At 32.8% G+C, this 18003-nt stretch overlaps 2 protein-coding genes across 6 annotated transcripts; one reads left to right on the top strand and one right to left on the bottom strand.

The window, feature by feature from the left end:
• Window positions 1-941: 941 nt before the first annotated feature.
• Window positions 942-10832, top strand: LOC108331468 (auxilin-related protein 2). 4 transcript variants are annotated; one of them, XR_001832394.2, is made up of 9 exons: window positions 942-1848; window positions 4344-5961; window positions 6265-6376; window positions 6473-6573; window positions 6758-6823; window positions 7292-7381; window positions 8055-8231; window positions 9366-9460; window positions 10113-10832. XR_001832394.2 is itself a non-coding variant. In XM_017566160.2 (8 exons), the coding sequence occupies exons 1-8, from the start codon at window positions 1319-1321 to the stop codon at window positions 9402-9404; spliced, it is 2733 nt and encodes a 910-aa protein (XP_017421649.1). In that variant the 5' UTR covers window positions 943-1318; the 3' UTR covers window positions 9405-9709. The 4 variants fall into 4 exon arrangements, 1 of the variants encoding a protein (XP_017421649.1); XR_008248554.1 differs by having other exon boundaries at window positions 9992-10832; XR_001832393.2 differs by lacking the exon at window positions 10113-10832 and adding an exon at window positions 9562-9709.
• On the bottom strand, window positions 10009-17771 carry LOC108331469 (amino acid permease 2). Of its 2 annotated transcripts, XM_017566162.2 has the most exons (7): window positions 17638-17771; window positions 15445-15560; window positions 15105-15338; window positions 14370-14463; window positions 11414-11628; window positions 10903-11042; window positions 10009-10799 (listed from the first exon to the last, which is right to left on the bottom strand). In XM_017566162.2, the coding sequence occupies exons 2-7, from the start codon at window positions 15524-15526 to the stop codon at window positions 10155-10157; spliced, it is 1410 nt and encodes a 469-aa protein (XP_017421651.1). In that variant the 5' UTR covers window positions 15527-15560; window positions 17638-17771; the 3' UTR covers window positions 10009-10154. The 2 variants fall into 2 exon arrangements, with proteins under 2 accessions (XP_017421651.1, XP_017421650.1); XM_017566161.2 differs by lacking the exon at window positions 17638-17771 and having other exon boundaries at window positions 15445-15827.
• Window positions 17772-18003: the final 232 nt, after the last annotated feature.

The raw sequence follows: 18003 nt of genomic DNA, 5'->3' as shown, positions 1-18003 counted from the left end.
GCTTGATTTTGTGCTTGAGAAGAATGAAAAATAGAAAAAAAAGAGGTTAAACTCTCTTTACTCTTTTTCTTTTCCTTAGACACATTGATATATGTTTTCAACAAATTTCAAAATCTCAACTTATTTTATTCTCGATACTCGTTGGAAGGGTTTACAATTAGGAATATGGTTGATAAAATACCTTAATTAAACTGGTAAAATTAAACTAATTTTCTTTAAAAAATTGGGATGATTAAATTATATAATAATAATTACATATATGATTATTTGATTTGAGTGGACATAATTTAATTATATTATTTTAAATTACTTGAGTTATTTGAACTGTCTGAATTATTATCCATTAACATTATATTTTAAAGTATATTTTATAATTTCATAGGTTATAATCTAATTTAGTTCAACAATTCTATTAAAAAAATTCAATTCAAAAACTAAATTAATATAATAATTTAATATATTTTTAAACAACTTAGTATCGATTTTGTTTAATTTTAATATTTTTAAATAACAACTATCAAAAGTTTATTCCCATTCATAAACTTAAACATAACTCTCATTCTTCTGACAATAACTCAAACTACTCCACATCATCTAATACACACTTTTTAAATACCACTTAATCAAATTAAAGATTAAATAAAATTTAAATTCAATCATCACCTTTAAATTGTTTATTTTGCGCAATTGTTTAAAACACCAAAACACATGTCTTATACACGAAGCTAGTGAAATTTTTTTTCTATTAAAAAAAGAACACAAATAATAAGACAGATTTTTCTCTGTTTAAATTTTTTTTTCAAGCCCTACCAATTTGTCATTCTAAAATCAATGCGAAGAAGAGTTCAATTTAAAAAAGTTGACCGAAAAAATATAAAATTTGAAATCCGAAGAACGTGTCATGCTTTCTTTCTTTCATCAACTGACAAAGCAGAGAAATTTTTTTATCAGAAGGCCGGACAAGAATCCATAACATATATGATTCAATCCCAAAATAGCACTAAACAGAATTTGAGGAATACAGTGATGCAAATTCTTTAATACAGTTGGAAAAGCAGAACAAGTGAAGAGACAAAGTAAAAAGAAGACGACCTAACTGAGGCAGTATTAAGCAACAAGAAGCAGAAGATGAAAGGAGAATAAATAAATAAAAAATGAATTGAAAAAAAAGAAGTTAAAGTGAAACGCAGGTTAGTTTGTAGCATTTTTTGTATCCTCTGTGACGTTCTCTCTTCACCGAACTCTCCCGCGGATCCAGCACCGTACGCGGAGGATACCATCGCACACCAGATCTCTCTCTCACTCTCTCTCTCTCTCGATGAATGATTTCGATGGTCTCTTAACCAGCGATTTCGGGTTCAAACCCCAAGGAAAATCGGCGCCAATGGCAGCACCTAAAGCTTCGTCCAACAATTCATCTTCTCTCAACTTCGATTTAGGTTCGCGGTCCGCTCGAGCTTCCAATTCCTTGGCCGGTCACGACTCCGTCAACGCCGCTTCCTTTGACGATCTCTTTAGCGGCGGTGGCAAGTCAGACGCGTCCTATGACTTCGACTCCGTGTTTCGCCGCTCCGCCGATTTCCGCTCCAAGTCAGTTAACCTCCCGGCGCATGACAAACCGGTCTACGACAAACCGATGCATGACGACGACGACGACATTTTTGACGGCGTTCCCGGCCTCAAGAGCTCCTCCAAGTTCTCGTACGGCGACGTTCTCACTCCGGCCGCGTTCGATGATCTTCTCGGCGGGTTAGGTAAATCGAAGCCTTCGGAGAAGGAAGAGCGAGGTGTCGCGGATTTTGATGACTTGATCCCTGGATTCGGGAGCAGCAAGGTTTCCACTGATGGGTATGTTACGTGTCTGTAATTGAATCTATTTAATTTGAGCTAGTGAATGTTGTGTAGTAGGAGTTGAGGTTTATTTACTGATCTTTGGAACAATCTATTTGTTTGCTGAAAGGGCGTGGAGAACTGAGATTGTGACGGTAATGTAATTGAGGAGAGAAAGAAGCTTTTGTTAACTATATAATTTATGGACCACTTGAAATAAAATACCAGAAAAATATAGGGAGGGCCAGAAAAACTATAGGGAGGGAGTTTCAATTCATTTCAAGTTCTTCTTTCTTGAATAGTTGAATTGAATATAACATGCCGAGGAGTCTAAAATGTGTTTTTGCAAAAATATTGGTTCTTAGCTTGCTCCGTTAGTGAATTAAGTAATTTAAGAACAATAATAATGGTCTGAGGATTGTGTTTAAATTAACTTGTGTAGTGAAGACAAACAATTGGGTGTGGATTTTGGATTGTTTGTGTATATGTGGAATATCCGAATATCATCTAGTGTCTTTTCATAGTTCATCCTTTAGAATTATTCCATAACTTAGAGATCACACCCATGAGTATAAAAGTTCTCTGCCCGTGATATTCGTTTGCTGGTCTTCATTGCAAAAGAATTTAGACTCGTAGTTCACAAGCCTACTTATCTACCGATAGGAACGAACATTGCTATCAATTCGTTTTGACTGCCTGAAATCGAAGTAGATATTCTGAAGTATGCCTATATTACTGGACTGATTTGGAGAGGAACGGGTATATATATATATATATTTTTTTCTGATTATGTATTTTTCTTCTATATTTGCACAGACTATCTGTTTGACAATGAGGATTCAGGTGTATTATTTCTAGGAGCTGACGATTGTCGGTTGTGCATTAATCCTCTTAAATACACTTTATATGTCTTTTGTATTTTGAAATATTAGGCTGAGGTTATTTGTTTGAATGATATCAACTTTTTACCGTAATCTATCAAGTTGTCATTTAAGGGTTCACGACATAGTTTGAAAGGTAAGGTGTAGTTAGTTATACTTGCTGACTTCATTCATTAAAGTAGACAGTTGAGTGAAGCTCAAAAATTAGTTCAGGAAAAATAGGAGATCCACCAATGAATTTTATTTTATTCCGTGGTTTATTTTCGTGACATTTTCAAATTGGGTATTATAGGTAGGCAAACTTGGGTTGTGTCAGCACATTTTCACACATAGAGCATTAGTGATTTATATAAAATCATTTACTTAAATTACTGCATAAGTTTAAGAACCTGCTAAGCATCCAAACACTGAGGGAACCTACCCTCAAAAGTTAGGTATTAAGGGGGGAGAACCAAATACTTAAATACTTAACTGAGCATCCATACTAGGTGATGAGACCCAGGCATCCCATAACATCCAAATCTCTATTAGAACCCTTTCACTCTGGGAGGATTAAGTTCTGTTAGGATGTAAGAAGGAACCTGAAGACTGATTTTATTGGTTGAAAGGATTGAACATAATCTGAGAACAAAAATACTCCAATCCACCTCAAATGATTTTGTTATTTTTTTAGTCAGTATCACCAGTGTCTCCTTATTACTTGTATACAATTATTTCATTTCCTATCCTTTATTTTGTGACTACTCGTCCATTTGAAACATTTTCAATTTTACTAATCCTGCTATTCAATATTAGAGTATAGATAGTCAAACACACATCAATATAACAAGAATTTGAGCTGGTTGGTTCCTTGCAATCATAGTTAACCCTCAATGCCCTTGTCCATGTTAACCATTTTTGTTTATTTCTTATGTGTGACATCTTCATTACGTCCTCCATCAGTTTTTAATATTCGAACCCAAATATTTAAACTTAAAACCTGTGGTATAACATTTTTCCCATTTATTATACTACTAAGTCATTTTCTCTCAATCTTGCTAAAATTGCTATCATATTCTGTCTTACGCTGACTTAGTGACAGCCCTTTGTTTCTGAAGTGAAGTCTATCTGCAAAGCTCAAGTTCAGAGTTAACTGGTTTCCTCTAGCCATTATTTCACTAATTATAATATAATTCTATCTAATTAGGGAACCAAACCATGATAAGATAAAGAAATATGGTTACCATTCTAGAGAATAATCTATGGCTATTATAAGGTACGGTAAAATATTTCCATATATTCTGACAATCTAACTGTCCTAAGTAACTGCCCCTTCCCCTCTCTCCTAAAATTCTTTTTTTTATTTCTCAAGGGTGACGATTTCAATGGTAAACATGGATATCTGGTAATAAGTTTCCTCTGCTGTGCATTTTTATCTTGGAAGTTGATCCTTCATTTTGTCTGGTTCCTGATGGGATCAGGTCTAATGAAGGACTGAGCATAGATCTTATGAATTTATTGTTACTAGCTTGGCATCTCATTTGGATAAATGGAAGTGAAGGGAATGAGCATAATAGAAGGGACAACACAATCCCGTATCTTTACATATTCTTGATGCATTGTAATCGTTTTTTAATATTGTTTTATTCACAGGACCGTTCCTAATATTGATTTGTCATCACAACCTACTATCAATTCTTCTAAAAAGGCTTCTGGTGAAACAGATGACCCTTTCAAAGTGTTTGAACCAACTTCAGCCTCAACGAATTCATCCTCAAAATACTTTACAGACCCATTGGGAGAAATTAGTAAATTTAGCAGTTCTAGAAGCACAAAAAATGATAGTTTGTCAAATTCTAATGGTGAAGTATATGATGATATTAATCCCTTTGGTGCACTTGGAAATTCTGTGCCTGCATTCTCACCAGAGAGAAATAGCACAAAGGGTAGTAGCTCCCCAAATACAACCAGTGATAAAGAATCAAGTGGTGTATCATCTGTGAGGAGTCCTGAGAGACAAACACAAAACGAGATTCTTGTTGATAATGATCAGGAATTTCATCAGGCTGCATTTGACATGCCTACATATTCCTCCAATTCTTACAAACCATTTGGCGAAAGGTCCCCTTCACATGATAATGATGGTTTTAAACCGTCTAATGCCCAGGCAGATATGACTCCTAAATATGAAGAGGACTTTGAATCAAATGATGATATATGGCTGACGGTATCAGAGGTTCCTCTTTTTACTCAGCCAACTGCTGCTCCACCACCTTCAAGACCTCCTCCTCCCCGACCAGTACATAACCTCAAGTCGGGAGGAGGTTCATCTGCTTCTGCCAATGTCAGAAAGGATAGTGAATTTTCTTCTTTTCCAAGTTCCACTCATTTTTCTCAGGGTCCTAAATCTACTCCTGCTGCAGCCAAATTATCTTTTGCATTTCAGTTTGATGAACTTGAAGATTTTGCCACGGGCAAGAGTCTTGGTAATGACAATGAACGTGGAAATGGTCTTGCTGATAAAGAATTAGAGATGAACTCAGCTGCTGCAGCGATGAAAGTGGCTATGGATAAAGCAGAAGCTAAATTTAGGCATGCAAAGGAAGTTCGGGAGAGGGAAAATACGAAAGCTGTTAAAAGCAAGGAACCTGTGCAATTGGAAAAGGATGGCAGAGCTGTGACAGAGGATGGAGGAAAACAGGAAAGGCTAGATCATGAACGGGAGCAAAAGGAGAGAGAGCAAAGAAGACGTGAGAAGGAAATGGAAGAGAAAGAAAGAGAGCAACAGAGACTTGAGAGAGAAAGAGAAATGGCTAGACAGGCTGTAGAAAGAGCTACTAGAGAAGCGCGTGAGAGAGCAGCTGTTGAAGCTCTCCAAAGAGCTGAGAGGGCTGCTGTTGAGAAAGCTAATGCAGAAGCTAGGAAGCGTGCTGAAAGGGCTGCAGTTCAGAGGGTACAAGCTGAAGCCCGTGAAAGGGCTGCTGCTGAGGCAAAGGAAAGGGCTGAGAAGGCTGCAGCAGAGGCAAAAGAGAGGGAAGTGCGGGAACGAGCTGCTGCTGCGAGAGCTGAATCTGAGGCAAGAGGTAAACAAGAACGTGCTGCGGTCGAAAGGGCTGCTGCAGAGGCTCGAGAAAGAGCTGCTGTACAGGCTCGAGAAAGAGCTGCTGCTGCAAGGATGAACCAACAACAAAATGACAATGATCTTGAATCATTCTTCAGCAAAGGTGCACGAGCTAACAGTGTTCCCAGGCCTCCTAGGTCCAGCACTTCAGTGAGTACCTATTTGTGTCAAACATCTTTTATATTACATGTAGTGGCCAGCTCCTGCCTTTGGTATTCGGTCCTTTTCCAGCATAGAAAATTTATCCTCAAAGTCGGATGCCTTGTTTATTGGTTTGTTATTTTTTGTTCTTTTCCTTTCCATTTTAAATAAAGAAGAATTATAAAAAAATGACAAGTATTAAAAAATTTCCATGTTGCAAATAAAAAGAATGAACTGACATGCTTGATCGTAATCCAAGCATTGTATTATTATTTTTCTTTTAACTAGTGTAGCGGGCATCTTTGCTTTCAGGACCCTGTATTTGATGCCCAATTTCAGTCAAAAACTTCAGGTGTGTCTTCAAGCATGAAGAAAGCATCGTCATCCACTAATATTGTTGATGATCTCTCCTCAATTTTTGGAGGTTGGTTTATGTGTGAATATATATTCAAAATTCACTGGAACTTTTGGGTCTCTACTTACGGAAGCTCCTTTTGTCCCTTTTTTCTATGGTTTGAAGCTGCTCCATCATCATCTGGAGCGTTTCAGGAAGTTGAAGGGGAAAGTGAAGAAAGACGAAAATCCAGGTTGGAACGCCAGCAGAGGGCTCAGGATCGTGCGGTATGCATTACTGTATTTTCTGCCTTGAATTGATTTCTTTTTCATTTTTGTGAAAGAATAGGTGATCAATGTACTATTTTCAAATCAACTTGACATTGAATTTACAGGGAAGTATGTGCATTTATGAGAAATATTTTTTACTTGTCTTTCTTTATTGCAACTGCTCATGGTCATTTTACACCAGGCTAAAGCATTGGCTGAGAAGAATCAACGGGACCTACAAACTCAAAGAGAGCAAGCTGAGAAACATGTAAGCAGTTTCTTTTCTTGTTTTCCTTTGAGAAACACTGGCATTGCACTCACTGCTCATGCACAATAGATATCCCTTCATTCTTGTTGGCCTCTTTATATCAATGATGCACAATACAAGTGTCAATTGATTATCCAACATTCTGATTTCCTATTAAATTGTGTTATCTTGTTTCTCAGATTCTAGTTTACATTAAAGCTAACAGCTTGTTTGGTCTATTTTTTTACCTTTAAAAATTACCATAAACCTATGCCTATTTTCCATCCAAAACTTGTTTTATCAATTGGGACGATTGAGATGGGATATCTTCTCTTTTTTCTCACCTTTATATAATTCAACATACAATGAAGCGTATCTTTTTATGTAGGTGACATTGGTTAGTCGGATGTTCTTGGTTCATTTTTCAGAGTTTTTATTGTGACATGATTGTATATTTATCATCTAATCTTATCTCTACATTGATTTCAGAGGCTCGGTGAAACATTGGATTTCGAAATTAAGCGCTGGGCTGCAGGAAAAGAGGGGAACTTGCGTGCTTTGCTTTCCACCTTACAATATGTATATACTTTCTACACACACCTTGAAAAAATCTCTGAATTTCTTTGTTCCTTACCTATATGAACATGTGGAAGTTTGGTAGTTTATGCTATCACTTTATTTATTATATTAACTCATGAGCTCAACTTTTAAGATATGGTGTGCTGGGCCTCGTATTAGCCAGTATACCTCCTAGGGTTAGAAGAGTGGTGGGTATTTGGTGACACATTATTTTCAGATTTTTTTTTTTAAGAAATTTCACTATAAGTGTGCAAAAATAAGCAATTGTTCTTTAAGGCAAGTTGAACCAAGCATGCACCGATTCTATATTTTGTAACTGATTTCATTGGTTTTGTAAGTACTGATCAGTACAGGATCACCCAGTATTTCAATTTCCTTGTTTAATACTATTAATATTAGCATTTCCAATCAGATCTTTACTAATATTGGACATATTTTAATAAAAGTGGTTGATTTAGCACCACATTCGAATGATGTTCTTGCAATTACTATCTAATATCTAATACACGAAAAGCAATATTTCCAAAATTTAACACTGAAAAGTTCCTACTCCTAAATCTAAGCAGACTATACTAATGGTCTCTTATTTTTTATTTTTTTTAAGGCATCAATATTTTTATTCTATATTTGTGTTTTGTTGTGTTAACTTGTTTTCTTTATGATTGATGATCAGGTTCTGTGGCCTGAATGTGGTTGGCAGCCAGTTTCTTTGACTGATTTGATTACAGCAGCAGCGGTCAGAAAGGTTTACAGGAAAGCTACATTGTGCATTCATCCTGATAAAGTGCAACAGAAGGGTGCCACTATACAACAAAAATGTATTGCTGAGAAGGTTTTTGATCTACTGAAGGTATTTCAAGTCTTTTTATATCATTCATACGTACAGAATAATCTATGCTTCATAAAGAGAGGTCAATGGCAAAAAAAATAAAAATAAAATTAGGCTACTCTTACTTCAAGTGAGTTCCAAATGTGGGTTTCCATTTAACATTTTTTGGTCAAATGAAATGCGTATATATAGTCTACTGTTAATAAAGATTAGCATTATATCTTGTCATATATGATGGTCTGCATTCTGAAATAATGATTGAATTAATTTATTTATTTTATATATAGGCATCTCAGGCATTTTTCTGTCATGTCTGCTTAGAAATGCCAAATTCGATAAAAATATAAAAGCATTAATTATGCTTTTGTCCGAGAAATTTGAGATAAATCTGTTTTTTCTCCTAAATTGAAAAAAAAAAGTCCTTACAATTTCACAAAATGTTAATAGAAGTGATGTGGCAATCAGAAGTGTACACGTGACAGATTTATTCTGTAGAGAATAAACATAATTTACGAAGTTGTGGAGTATAAAATGATTTTTTTCAATATTTATTTTAAATTTTAGAGACTAAATATAATTAAGCCAGTAGAAAAACAATATATAACGGAATTCTATTTTGTTCAACAAGAGTTATCTGGGAGATTTGTTTCAATGATATTTGTTAATGACAATTTGAATAGAGAATTGGAAAGAAAACTGTTACGCATATTTTAACACACTCTTTAATATTGGGTGGATATTCAAGCAATTCACCTAATAATAATAGAGGGAATGTTGTAATGGTTGCAATTACTCTTAAAAAAAAATGGTATCCATTGCTCCATTACATGTGTGCACTTTACCAACAAGCGTCTACCATTGCATTGCTGGATGTTCCTGTTAGTCAAGCCAGTGGGCGTTGCGTCATGTGTTGCTTGCACATAGTAGGATTTTCATCTACATAGACAACGTTGAAGTATGTGTAATTTGCCAATTAACTGTACTAAAACAAATGGTTTTAGTCTCATGATGCTTCCGACGTGTATGTATTAAAATCTGGACTAGTGTTAGTAGGGGTACTTTCTTTTTCAGTTTATACTTGTCTGTAATCTAAATAAAAATAAATACTACTAAATGCCTTTATGTTTTTGCTGAAAAGTTTGACAATTTTTACAGGAAGCATGGAATAAGTTCAATTCAGAAGAGCTTTTCTAATCTTAGACGAACTGAACAACGTCAAGGCAGTTTTGTTCTGGCCACTCTGATGAAAGGTAACCACACCCCGTTTCAGCTGCCTCTCCCACTGCTTATTGCTTTCGATTAAAGTTCTGTGGCATCAATGATAAAAAATCAATTTATTGTGTGCCATCAGGATGTCCAAAGGATACACGGGGAAGTAATTTGTAATCGATGTAATTTCCAGGGGGTTGTTGGGTTTACTATACCGATGCTTATGCAATATGTTCTGTTATAAAATCTTTTTGTGGGCATTTGTCAATTCAATTCATTATTTCGGTCGAGTGAGGAGATCTCATGAGCAGTCTGTTTTTAGTTAATTTTTTAATTTTATTACTTGTGATATAGTATATAGTTTCCTGAATATAATATAATTCCAGTTGTGGATTGACATCAGAATGTGGTAAAGTTCCATGCACTCCTTCGCTCAAGCTTGTTTATTTTGCAATAGCAGTCTTGATTTCAAAACCTTCCCATAAGGTCTAAGTTTGAGGTTTATGTTTGTAGTCAGTTATAGTAGAGTTTCGTATAATTTTTGTATTCCAGCATGTTCTTACTATGTTTAGGTGAAAGGAAGAGGGGATTTGAAAATGTGTGGAACTTTTGCTTAGACGTGTAGCAAGGATGACATTGAAATAGCATTACTAAGATAAAAGATATTCAAACAACTACCATTGCCTTCAACAGTTTCTAGCATTGGCAAGGAGGGAGTGGATGGGATTTATTTAATTAATAATCTACATGGAAAGGTTTGTATTTCCGTAGATCAACCACGATGCTGGCAATTGAGCCAACAGCAGCTGCAACTGACACTACGAGGCAGACAAAGCTTAATAATTGCATACCTATCCATCTCTGACTCCATTTTGGGATCTTCTTTTGTTTGATACTCATCTCTACTGGGAAGAAAACACTTAAAGGCCAAAACCCCAGTGCTCCAAGAAGTCCCAAGATGTCATTGAAGAATGGAAGCAACATTGCCACAATAGTGGTTATGATAACAAATCCTGTTCTCCAAACTAATCTAAATGGGCTTAAATTGTAAGATGCAAAGCCAGGAATGGGAACTTTGTATTCTCTATCAACTTTGGGCCATCTTTTTGAAGCCCATTTCTCGACAAAGGCAAATAGTGGCTGAGCATAGACTTGGTATGCTCCAACAAGGTGAATTACGATAGCAGCATTAGCAATATCTACAAGCCAATATGGGTTGTAGAAACCAAATCCAGTTAGCAGGTTCCCAGGTGCGTCGTCCCCAAAAGCAGCGTAACCCATGAAGCCACAAAGCATATAAAATGTTGTTGTTACACCAATACTTATCTTAGCGGCTTTTTTCATTGTCTTTGCCTCCGATGGTGGAGATTTTATAGTGTCCTGTGTAATCAAGAATAACATTGCATTTAATTACTTTCGGATCAAATTTATTTTCTTTTGTTACACTTCAATCAGGGAAGATAAAAAGAAAATAAGAGTGAACCTGAATTTCAATGAGGATTTGAGAATATGAATAAGCAAAGGCTATGTCACCAAGACCTTGGAGAACTCCCCATACTTTATTCGCCTCTGATACAGCTCCTATCCTGATTCCTGTCAGACTGCCCTTGAAAGTACCCGTTTCTGTTCAAGAACCAATTAAACAAGAAATATTAGTTTTTTTTTTTCCTGAAAAAGTACGTTTTTGATCATTTTCTTTTTCTTTTTCAAATTACCTTTGATTCTTGTGCTTCTAAACTGATAAATCCAGTCTTCCAGAATTTAAAAGCGTGTATTTTTTTTACTTTTATATTTAAACTTAATAATATGTGGTATTTGTTCTTTCTTTTATATTTATATACACTTATCGTTATAAAACCAATAAAATAACTAAGTTCACATATCTTTTAAAAGTTTAAAGACTAATAAATCAATAATTAAAATATAAGAACAATATGTATTTAACCTCTTTTTTAACACTGCTTCTATTAAACAAATAAACGTAGTAATATAACCTGCAACTTTGGCAATTCCAAGAGAGAGGCCAATTATGGAATAGGCAAAGGACATGATTGCTGCAACCACGGAGAGCCACCATGTTTTATGAAAATCTGGAATTTGAGAGAATACAATTTCGATGATGCCAAAACCGATCATGAATGGGTTGCTCGACACGAGGCACTTATCTTTTCCACCCGTGGAATGGAAACAGTTGGACCTTTTTATCGCCCTGGAAAACCATAGCAGTTAAATTCAAACAAACCCATATATGGTTACAATTAATATTGCGAATGAGTGAGGTAGTAATAGCATCACAAATCTACATATTCCATATTTTTTCCGAAATAAAATTGCCTTAAAATGCAATAAATATTACTATTACTATTAATTGTTTTGAGAAGCAATTTTTACATCATTAAAAAGCTTAATAAATAACATTTTAATAATGACTTAAAATTATTCTTACTAAAATTGTAGAAAGAAAATAAAAAAAAGGAAAAAAAGTTTATAAGTTACAAACTTCTGTTTGCTACAAATACAGTTTAAATGATAGTATCATTTAAAGATTACTTAGCATGTCAAAATTTTGTTTCATACATGAAAAAAAAAATACAACATTGTTTATATAAACAATTCTACACAATTAAATTAATTTTCATTTCAATAATAAATTTTATTATTTAACTCATAAATGTATTTTCTCTTTTAAAAAATATTTAATGTTTTCTCCTTATATTAAATACAAATGTTAAGAGTCATATGAGACATCATTTGACTCTATTAATTTTTTTTAAATGATTATTAAAAAAAATTGTAATAAAAATTTACGTCAACACCTGTATTTATACTTAACATTTAATACAAATGTTAAGTATTTTTAAATTGATGTCAACACATGCATTTGACTCTATTAAATTCTAGGTAATAAAAATAGTTGTTTTTAATGATCACAAATACTCATTTCAATATACTTAAACATACATTTATGATTTTATTAAGTGTTATTAAATAATAAGTATAAATCATAAATATGTTTTGTATATAAAATAAAAGATGCAGGTGTTTTGTTTTGTTTATCAAATAATATAATACATTGTGTTATTTTATCTTTGATTTTGTGTGATAAACAAAAGCTTAATAAGATATGCACATAGTTAAGTTAACGTTATATATAGAAATTTATTTCGTGTTATAAGAAATGTATTCATCTTCATGTTTCCAAAAAGATTTTGTAAAGCTTTTATCAACATAAAAAGATATGCTAAAAGACACGCTCAAGTTGTTTTGTGTTAAAACAGAATTTTGCATGTGTTATATACTTTTTAGAAGGCTATTTATCATGTGCAGTATTATGTTTTACTTGGATAAAAGCTTTTTTTTAATCTAAGTTTGATAAATTACGTGACCTATTAAAGAGAAAATATTAAGGAGGTGTATGAATTGAATTTTTCAGAATCCAGTTTAAATCCAATATAGATATAATGAAATAGACTAGATCTATAATCTAGATTCATTTTTCATTTTAACTAGATAAACTATTTAAATATTTTTTTCAATCAAATTTAAAATAGATTAAATACAAATTAAATCTATTTTACTAATTAAATTAAATATATTGAGATTGATCTAATATTTTTAACTATTATATTCATTTGATATGGTTCGAATTAATTCGGTTCAACTTTCTATCTAGATCGACTCGATTCAACCTTTGACTAAGACTGAATCAGCTTAAACTTTTACTATAACTTAATTTACTAGGGTTGACCTTTGACTAAAGTCAGTTGATTCATACAAACTTTTAATTGGGTTTGACTTAGCTCGATCATTAGTTGAGACCGACTCAGCTTGACTTTCTACTGAGCTAACTCAACTTGATCTTTGACTGGAGCCAACTAGGCTCAACCTTCGTTTGAAGTTGATTCAGTTCAATTTTTTGTCGAAGTCGACTCAACTTAACCTTCGACTCGACCTTTGATCGAAACCGACCAAATTCCTAACTTTGGTAAAAAACAAATTAACGCAACCTTCAGTTTGGACAAACTCGACTTTATAAAAGTTGATTTGACTCTACCTTCATTTTGGATTGATTCGACTCAATACACGTCCCATCTTGACTCTGATCGATCTTATACCCGAGTCAACTTGACCCTTAACTACCTTAACTCAAACACAATTTGATTTTAGATTTTCAAAATCAAAAAAATGATTCAATCTAAATTCAATCCATATCCAATTAAGTGGATTAGATTTAAAATCCAAAAATATGAATTTGGATTAGGGATAAATCCATTTAGATAGGCCTTAAAACAATATAAATTTGGATTTAATATAGATTATATCTCAAAATTTGAGTTTTCTTGTCCACCCTTAGAAAATATTTAATTAAGTGTAATGCATCTCTACATCTCTACTTAAATAAACAGAAGCTTGAAGATGAAAATTGGATGTCAAGCTTCTTAATGTTAAAGATAAGAGAGACTAACTTTTAATTAATATTTTTTTTAACTTCATAATGTTAGTATACCTAATAGAATTTGATAAAAATTAGACGTAAACTATAGACGAATCAATGTAATAAATAATCTACAACATAAATTCTTTCTTTTCCTTAATTAGTAAATCTACCATAACCAAAAAAGAAGTTTTTAAAATGTTGAATTTTTAGAAATAATTTGATAGACTGCCACATTAATAAGCTTCTTATTTAAAGTTATTTGTAATTCAACGTTAATATTTGAAATAATTGACTCTGAATTGCCTTAGTTATCATGAAGAAAATGGTCAGTTTGTATATGGAAATTCGAACGTGTCTGTAAATTTAGCTTTTATTTTTGTCAAATGTGTGAAAACTTGTATCTGAAGATGATTTGAAAATAAAGTTCACTGTTGTTACTCTGTAGATAGTTTTAGTAAATAAACTAAATTTAAATTATTAATGATTTGAAGATAATATAAGTGCTGACTCACATCATGCTAATAGAAGCTGCAATTGTGTATCCTACAGCGGTGCCGTAAAGATTTGAGTACTGAACTACCGCACAAAAGGTATCATGGTGCCTCCCTGCAAAATAGATATAACTATTCAACTTATTTTTGCCATTTTTCATATATCACTTTTGAAAAGTCAAACATTATTTGAACCACTACAAGTCAATAATGACAGCACAAGGTTGTCCTTTCGATTTTACGGTGTATGTTCTAGTTTCATGTTTGAAACAAGAAAAAAGATAGAATAATATATAATGAGACAATCAGTCAAATTACGAAATTGATATAGAAAAATATTCGTCCACACTAAATTATTTCAACAAATTCAACCAACAGACGTGTGTCTTTGAAACTTCGAGTCAACTGTGCAATCAATAATGCTGGTATAGTCAGAAAGGATGCGTCATGATTAACAAAGAAAGAAAATATAATTGAAACCAATTTTCAGTCAAGACTTATCGAGAAAAAAACGAGAAAAATACAGAAATAAATAAAAAATATTATAAGTGCTAACAGGTATATAAAATGTTCAAACATCACTACTCAGTACAGTAAAAAATCATGTGTTTCGTACAAAAAAATCCATAAATTTTTAAAAAATTTGAAAAAGAAAAATGTTTATAAGAATATGATCGATGATAATGCTTTTAAAAAAGAAGGCATATGATAATAATAGTACAACTACTCATAATAATAAATGTGTACTTTTATTACCAAGAATGGTTTGAACTGCATCCATGAAAGTATAGTTCCTCTTCCCAGAAACGGGATCACCACTGCGATAACAATCAGCGAGAAGCGCCGACGTATAAAGCGTAACAACACTGAAGAAGATCATAACGGCAGGCCCAACGACCCAGCCCATTTGAGCCATGGCCCATGCCAAAGACAGCACTCCCGAACCCACCACTGCTGTTATTATGTGCGAGCTTGTAGTCCAAACGTTCCCTATCTCATAATCATAATAACCAACCCATCAAATATTATATATCATGTATATTATACAATATACAAATTATCACATCAGTTGAAATTGATTAAATCAAACGGTTACCTGTTCGTTTAACATGGCCATCATCATCGTATAATTTGGAGTCAGTTTGTGAAGAAACACCATCTATGGAATGAGCCTCCATGGCAAAACCTTGATTATGGTCGCTATGGTTGGTTCTGGAAGCGTATTCAACCATGTGTTATGGACCAAGAGAGAAAATAAAATATTTATAATAAAACTGTGAGAGTGTTGCTGATAGAATTGAATATATAGTGGTCGTGTTTTTTGTTCCTGACAACAATAATGGAGTTTGGGTTCACGAATCAAAAACAACACGCGTGCCCAAAGAAAGAGGAAGGTACAAACACTATTGTTTGCACCACCACGGTTTAGCAGCGATCCAAATCGACACAAATCACATCAATGATAGATTCGTAGTGTGTTTGCCTTCAAAATGGAGAGTATATTTATAACGTTTAATATAATTATTAGAAAATTCATTCACTCCCCACCATTCATTAAAAGGTATCTCAAAATAAATAATTAAATGTACAGTTGTCTTTCTCATTTTTCAAATTAAGAAAACGTGAATTGCAACGATGGATTTGATTCTATTTGCTGGGTTTATTTAATCTATAAACTTACAGCTTTTAAGTTATTAAGTTTAATTCTTATTTAATTATTATATAAGTGACGGCAATCTTAATTTTTATGATGAACGCTCAACTTCATCCTTTAATATATAGAATAAATTTATTCTAACAAGAATTGTAGTTGCCATCAAATTACTATTAAACTACTTATAAACATATTTATTTACATATAATACGCCTCAGGAAAAGACCGTTGCAAATCTTATATCAATTAAAAATAAATTTTACCTATTAAGTATGTAATATTGGTGTATTAAAAAAATTTTACATTGACCAAAAAATAAGATCAATAAGTAAACTGTCTTCCTATTTTTTTTGGTAAAAATAAGTTAGACTTAAACTTATTTTTTAATAAAAACAATTTTGTAAAGTCAAATATTTTCTTAATTCAAAAACCAAAAAATATTACTAAAACAGCTAAACCTTAAAACCTAACATTATTACAACGTTGTAAAATTAACTATAAATATATTAATTCTAAATATTTTTATGAAAATATTATCACCTTTTTAAAATATACATTACTTTGACTTGGAATGAGTAAACAATTAGTTTGAAAATACATTAAAAAATAATATTTAATTAAAAAGTAAGAAAATTAACCATTGTGAATTTTTTTAGAATAACTAATACTACAGATATTTACTTATCTAAAAGCATACAGAAACATTCGAATGGAAAAGGAACATTTGAAAAAGCTTTTATCTTTTAAATATCTTTAAACTAAAAAGTGGTTTTTTGAAAGCGATTAACTGAAATCAACAGAACAAATTAAAGTAAAGTTTTCTGTTCCAAACTCAATTGGTGAAGAAGAATGATTAAAATTTTCCAGTTTCTGGTGGATTTTCAATGTATTTTGGTCAATGGAAAAAACAAGTTGATTTTCAAGTAGACTACTGAATCAATATATTCCTAAAATTTATGTGGCCGAAACTAACCCCTTTTCCCGGTGTGTGCAGCATAATCCCATTCTTTTTAGTTACAATTGTTGAATGCTTTTCAAGTTTTGAACACACAAAAAATACACACATCTTGCAACATTATCTTCTCAAAATATATCAGAAAAATAAGGGGTATAAACAGAGCACCACAGATAACAAACGCATTATTCTAATTCGAAGAGAAATGAATCTTTGAAATATTCCTCTAACATTGGATGGTTGTGGTTATTGGTTTTATTCGCTGTTCATAACAAGTTGTCACAACAATTCATTTTCTCCTTCAACGCTCGTTTGCCTGCCAGATTTTTCCAAACAGAACACAGATTGTGGAATATTGAATCGATGCACTTGCCATCAATTTCCCAACACTCTTTTCTACAGTATAAAACACTCCCAAAAAGTTCTTGTTTGTGAACCAAACAGACCCTATCTTAAAATTAGGGGTACTATCATATATGCATACTGCATAGATATTTCTATCAGTATTGAGCAAATAAATATTCAGATTCAGCTAAATCTGAAACGCGAACAGAAACAAAAGGCATTTGTTCAAATTAAGAACAATAAGAGAAACAAAATTACTGATGACAAAAGTAAAATGCATCGAATTCAATTGACAAGCACGAAAATGAAAAAGAATCGAAAGCAGTTAACATTACTTGATTGTGGAACCCAAAGAGAGGGTTTGTTCCTGCTCTTGGTGTGAGGAGTGAGTGAGAAATTTTCTGGTCAAAATTTGAACACATGCAAACCCATTTAGGAGCTATTTCTTATACTTATAGCTGTATTCGGGTAGCGTTGGACAGTGACCTTTCTCTGTGCACAACCGTATACAATTTCTTACAAAAATAAAAATTAAAAATAGACATACACGGTATCTTAATTATTTTATTAATTAAACATCATTGATAATTAATCCTGATACTTGATAGTAATGCTTAACTATGGCGTTTGTTTTTCCAATTACATTAGTTTTTAAATTTAAGTAATCGTTTAAAACAAAACCATTAAAGATAATGGTGAAT

The sequence above is a fragment of the Vigna angularis genome, chromosome 4 (assembly GCF_016808095.1).
Source record: "Vigna angularis cultivar LongXiaoDou No.4 chromosome 4, ASM1680809v1, whole genome shotgun sequence".
In the NCBI taxonomy this organism is placed as follows: Eukaryota; Viridiplantae; Streptophyta; class Magnoliopsida; order Fabales; family Fabaceae; genus Vigna; species Vigna angularis.
This window is presented reverse-complemented; position numbering and strand designations above follow the sequence as displayed.

Excerpts from the sequence above, each read along its gene's own strand:
- LOC108331468 (XM_017566160.2), top strand. The coding sequence starts at position 1,319 with ATGAATGATTTCGATGGTCTCTTAACCAGCGATTTCGGGTTCAAACCC. Across the intron at positions 5,962-6,264 it reads CTCCTAGGTCCAGCACTTCA|GACCCTGTATTTGATGCCCA; the intron begins GTGAGTACCTAT and ends CTTTGCTTTCAG. Across the intron at positions 6,574-6,757 it reads AGAGGGCTCAGGATCGTGCG|GCTAAAGCATTGGCTGAGAA; the intron begins GTATGCATTACT and ends ATTTTACACCAG.
- LOC108331469 (XM_017566161.2), bottom strand. The coding sequence starts at position 15,580 with ATGGTTGAATACGCTTCCAGAACCAACCATAGCGACCATAATCAAGGT. Across the intron at positions 14,464-15,104 it reads TGCAGTTCAAACCATTCTTG|GGAGGCACCATGATACCTTT; the intron begins GTAATAAAAGTA and ends TCTATTTTGCAG. Across the intron at positions 10,800-10,902 it reads AAATCCTCATTGAAATTCAG|GACACTATAAAATCTCCACC; the intron begins GTTCACTCTTAT and ends TTGATTACACAG.